Raw genomic sequence first — 6000 nt, forward strand, 5'->3', positions numbered from 1 at the left:
ATTAGCATGCACAATGTCTAATTTTTGTTTTTTAAATATTTTCAGTGAATATTGTGGTTATTGATTGATCGAAAAATTATACCCCAATTACAAACTAGTAGAGCTTCAACATGATGACAAATTCAAAACCGAGCTTTCGCTCAAGATTTAAACTTGCCACTGTGCTACCCACAGATAATGTTGATCACTAATTAACATATAAATTACTGTCTTTTTGTAAGTAGCTGACCAATTTTTAGTGAATATGTCTTTAGTTATACTTTTATGAAAAACTGTCCCAGTTGCAGGTAGTGTATGTTTAACAAAAAAGTTTGCTCAGTATAATAATCACTGGTCCATGTATTATATATAATTTGCTAAATTTGAGTTTCTGACTTTGTTATATGTTCAAAGTTGATTAAAATAAATATACACGTTTTAGTACTCTGAAGAGCGGATATCGTATCGGTTAAACTTGTTTTCACTGTTCAAACACAAATTGCAGTCTCTTCCCACCAATGCATCAAGTATAGACGTTAACCTCAAACTACTCTTACATATGGGCCGTTATTCTTTGAAGTTATAAACACATCAACTGTTTGTCAAAGTTAAATGAACTTTTCTTGAAAGAACCCAAAGGTATAAAAAAAATTCTCATTTTGTCTTCTTAATCCATACGGAATCCAAATTCCTTCATTATTTATACCATACTCAAGCCAAGCTATTGTCTTTGAACAGAAAATATGGATTATACCCTGGTCGTTTTAGGTCACCGCAACCCGTGTCTCTGTCACTGGTTTGTTTGCGGTGCTCGAAACCTTAGTCAAATCGCCATTACCTTCCCCGGTTTTTCATTAAAGTTTTATCATATTCCCAATATTGTTTTTCATTCTACTGGAAAATATTCGGGACCTAAGGTGTTGTCACCACTCGCCTAGCGACTCCGAATGGCAAGGCCCCTTAGGTCTCTCCTATTCTCTTCTGCTGAACGAAGAAACTATAGGATAATAATATCAAAATACTCATCGGCATATTAGTAAAGATAAACAATGAAATTAAATAGCAAGTTGAATATTTAACTCATAACACAGACACATAATACATATACGATCCCACATTTTAAAATTACTAATTACAGCAGTTCTTTGGGTCCTCCCATTAAGCATATCTTGAAAGCACAAACACGTTGACCTTCGAATGCATGACCTTTGACCTCTGGTGTTGACAAATACTAACGTATTGTTTTACCTGTCATTGTGTTAAATCTCACAGTATCAAATAGTTTGCTAACTTTTGTTGGTGCTCCTTGACGTAAGGCCTAAAAAAAATGTTTGGTTCCAGTTACCCGATCCCACCTAATTTTTCACGCCCACCCTAAACTTTTTTTTTAAATCGAGAAGAATTGTGAAGTCTCGCAAGAAATAGTGGATGCGGAAACTGACAGCAACTTAAAAAGAAAATATGAAACTGTTCTTCCAATCTGTAATGGCAGTACATCTGATGAGAAGAAACCAATAACACAGCGACCATATGGAACACAACGAAAAACATATCTACCTGAAGTAGGCATTCACATATGAAAAAAAAAACTATTTAAAAAAAATGAAATAAAAAATCTAGCTACCCCACCTATTCTAAAATCGAGCGTAATCGGAACCACACAATATTTTTATTAGGCCTAATTATTCATAACTGGCAAAGGTAAGGTTAGACAAATAGCGAAACACTCGTGTTGTGTTAACACTAGGCTATGCACTATGGTATCTTTTGTAATTTGGATAATTACAAAAGGTAAAAATAAAAATAAAAAAAATGTCAAGGAAAGGTAGCACAACATACAGTTTTACGGAGGGCCTGCCTCTTTATCTCTTACCATGTCAGACTCTTTTGCCTATCATGCTGCACATATAAAGAAGATAGAACTCGAGGGGGAAATACACAAATAGAAAAAAAAAACGCGAAAAATTTTCATCCACATGAAAGGAACCCATAAAGTGGCAAATGCTGATCAAAATGACTTAAAAGTTAGTTGAATAAACGAACGTCAGTTCAACTACGGAGAATTCACACTTCGTGGCGAGACTAGAAATCGAGGAGATAGGTATGGGTTCGATATAAAATGACAAGAACTTGCTCCCAATGAGGTTGAATTTAAAAACTTTAAAAAGTTATAAGGAACATCGAGTATACTTAATAACGGTTTACAATAAAATGACCATATATTGAGTTTCGTCTAGGGTTTTTATACTAGCGTTACATATATGTTTAATATCGCATTCACCAAACTACTGTAAAAGAACTGTACTATTACGTATGTCCTTTCCCATCTTGATAGATTCAGAATAATATTTGGTTGTCAAGGTAGAGTTGAAATATTGCGATACATGTTAACGTTGTTGATCCCTACATGAGCGAATCTCTGTTGATTGTATTTATGTTAAACTCGTTTATTTATCCTTTACGCTGAGTTGGTCTTTCTTCTTCTGTTTCTGCAATGTAAGGAAGAAAATGATTAACAAATTATTCAAATATTGCCAAAATAATATTCACAAAGTTTTTCTTAAATAAGGTTACTATTCGACACGAAACACGATACTATGATTAAAATAATCGACTCTGACAGTGAGAGATTAGTATATTTTTTCCTGGTGAAATCAATAAATCAAATCAAATTAAATCAAAATATCAATGTCCACTGTGGATTTTGATTCAATTGTTACGAATTAAAGGGAGCCATAAATATAAGAAACGTAACTCTCTCTCTCTCTCTCTCTCTCTCTCTCTCTCTCTCTCTCTCTCTCTCTCTCTCTCTCTCTCTCTCTCTCTCTCTCTCTCTCTCTCTCTAATCTCTTAAAAATCTCTTACTCTTGACCATCGCCTTGAACCCATCTACATATGGCATAACATTTTTCATTGCTCCGTGTTTATCGCTAAATATATATGTAAGCACAACACGATATCACTAATTCTTCCACTTTCATTCCAATTAATTGGTGATTATTTCAAAACGAGAAACGAGACGGGAAACCTTGTAGGTATTTAATCATAGTAGCAACACGATTTTAATGACGATTACCTACAGACACCTTTGTAGCCGGTCACGACTTGTTGTGTGTAATTAAGGAGAGATTGAAACATATATGGCATCCCAGAACGTGATGCCACCTAACCGGACACTATAGCCGAGTCTTATTCTGTAAAGGTACATGCATCCCTATTGTTGTGCAATACTAGTATTTGAACTGGCAGTGTTACGAGTCACAGACCTAAATTATATCCATTCAGGATATTTTGGTAAATTTTCATTACGAACTCTAAATTGAAGTCAAAAAGCATTTAAACTTTGTATGTACAGTGACATTCCGTTGCGTAACAACATAGGTCTTTGACATCTCAACATTGGGTATTTCGGAATTGTTTGCAGCAGGTACGATTGAACTGTCAACAAGTTTTATTATAATATACCTAGGGATAATGCTGTGCCATGACTCGTTAGAATCAGTCACGTAATAGGAAAATAGAATGACTATTTCCCTAGGGAAATAGTTCCATCAATTTTTACATGGTCACGTGACCACCGCGCGTTCACAGCAGGTCAAAATGGCAGCTTCTGACGATGTCGTCTGCCACCGCGAGTTCACAGCATGAGGTATATTAATATATTATAAAAACACATATTGCCTGGCCTATATTCGGGCTATAGCACCCGTTCATTACCCCCTCTTGACTGTGAGTTACCAGAACCACATGCTATTTCCCTCGGCCTTTGGCCTCGGGAAATAGCATATGATTCTGGTAACTCACAGTCCCTCGGGTGTAATAAACGGGTGCTATAGCCCTCATGGCCAGGCAATATGTGTTCAATATGACATGATGTGTTAATTTTATAAGTTTATTACATGACTTCATTGTTTTGTAGAGGTATAATTATAATATTACACAACTATTTTATGGTCTTTGAGATATGAACTTGTATTACTAATCTAGAAAAGGTGATTGGATATTAGATCTCAGATGATGTCTTTCATAAGACTTAAGAATACGTCATACTCTAAGAATAGAGATTTGTGTAAACTTTGAAATGTTGGGTTTTTAGCCCATCTGAGGGAGGAACGGAGACGGAGATTGGTCATGTAATAAAATCACCCAAGTGGTTAGCTTGGCGTTCGTTGAACCATATATGAACGTTTCGTTGTGAGTTCTACTCAACACCTCGTAGAAGAGATGGTTTGAGAAGAAACTATTTGGTCGGCTAATTCAACGTTATAGTCTTAAATGGAACAGACTGACGATTGGAACAGCAGCGCGCGAGTGAATAATCCCCCCACTGAACATTAAATATCGATAAACTGCACAGTAAGCCGATCAACAGCGTTTCAGTAGTAATATATGTACTACATGTACATGAACTTATTTCAATTTCCATTATTGATATAAATTCAAGCATATTATTGATATTTATTGACAGGCTATTGATATTGGCAATAAATGTCTTCAAACTTTGTCTCATTAATGAGCACTCAAATTTCAAAATCTGTTGACCAGCTGCAGTTGGACTAGATAGAGACGAATGCTTACCTGAGTTTTAGAAACTTCAGCTTTTACTTCGTCTTCTTTGAGTTTCATTTCTTCGTAGTGTTCCTGGGCATCCCTCAAAGGTTTAACCATTACATCCTCTATCTGTGGAAAGAGCTGCAATACCAAAGAATGGAACATTAAATACATGCATGAGTGTAACAGAGGTTTATTCAATCAATCATTTGTACAAAAAAAAAAACGAAATTAAACTTTAGATGGACACCAGTCGAGTTCTAACATGGTTTGGACGTAGTGTTTGCTGCATATATCCTTAAAACGTGCTCGTCGTATTCTACGTATTAGTGAAGCATACATAAACACCACAAAGCATGTGTACGGCGTTGTTTAGATACAACATTAGCCCGCGTAGTCACAGCTTGTCGGTTAATGTAGCCACACCCCTGAATGCCATTATCAAAAAACTGTATGTTAAATTTACATAATCATATGTAAATACATGTACATTATCATCACGTGTCCACTACATGTACATGACAAATGCATTTGTTTTCTTCACGTAGCAACGCATGTATATTTGCAAAGCTCATGATTAATAATAGTCTTAGGAGTTGTCATGGTGGTCGAAGGGACGGCACGCTGTCATCGACCACGCTATTGGGCGACAATATTCAAACTGTGATCATCATTTTTGACAATGTAATCAGACAAGCTGAGAAGATGAGGGCGAGGAGGTACGACCAGCTAACGATGATCGAATTTCTACAGCGCCGTGAACAGGCAATTGATGAACCCAAACCTTGTATTGAGATATAACTTATAAATGATCTGATGACGTAGTATGATGTATATATATTATGTATATAAAATAAATGTGGAAATCCTTCCTATGTAATCCACTGTTCTAATAATGCCAGAAGACAATAATTATTATGTCATAGAAGGTATGCATCAAAATTAACGTTATACTAGCAGAATTAATTGAGGTATTTTCACTTTAATAAGCTTATAAACTCAGCTGTGTCTCTTTAAGTATTCCAAACGCTAACATCGATCAAAAATTAAATAGACAACATAGATGTTATTTAATGTAAGTGTCTCTTGATCGAGTGGAATTGTTACAGAAGTTATTGATAGTGAAAGAGTTTGGGCGACTATGCAACATATTAACGATGGCGATGGGTTAAGAACATTTATGATTATTATAGTAATACTGCATTATTGGCTGGAGAAAACCGTTCTCGGCAATGTATACAAAACATGTAAAAAAAATTATAAATGTTTCAAATGTTGTACTGTATTTTCTCCGTTTTTTTCAACACAAATGTTGCTGCTGTCGATAACATTTCAAAGGCAGTTCAAGGTTATCATGGATGAATGGCTATATGTTTCTTTTGATCTTGAAAGTGTTGTGTCTGGTAACCTTGAGTGATAATTTCTTTAGTTGCAGATACACCCACACAATTATTACAGACTCTTTATATC

The 6000-nt window shown here is 35.4% G+C and overlaps 1 protein-coding gene across 1 annotated transcript in view; it reads right to left on the bottom strand.

Moving 5' to 3' along the window:
- Nucleotides 1–2268: 2268 nt before the first annotated feature.
- The window catches only part of LOC144439658 (high affinity cGMP-specific 3',5'-cyclic phosphodiesterase 9A-like), a 46988-nt gene continuing 43256 nt past the window's right edge, over nucleotides 2269–6000 (bottom strand). The window contains exons 16-17 of the mRNA XM_078128897.1: nucleotides 4558–4671; nucleotides 2269–2462 (exon numbers count right to left, since the gene is read on the bottom strand). Coding sequence (XP_077985023.1) covers nucleotides 2427–2462; nucleotides 4558–4671 — 150 coding nt within the window. The 3' untranslated portion in view covers nucleotides 2269–2426. The remainder of the gene's footprint in view (nucleotides 2463–4557; nucleotides 4672–6000) is intronic.

Source organism: Glandiceps talaboti, chromosome 9 (genome assembly GCF_964340395.1).
Source record: "Glandiceps talaboti chromosome 9, keGlaTala1.1, whole genome shotgun sequence".
NCBI lineage: Eukaryota > Metazoa > Hemichordata > Enteropneusta > Spengelidae > Glandiceps > Glandiceps talaboti.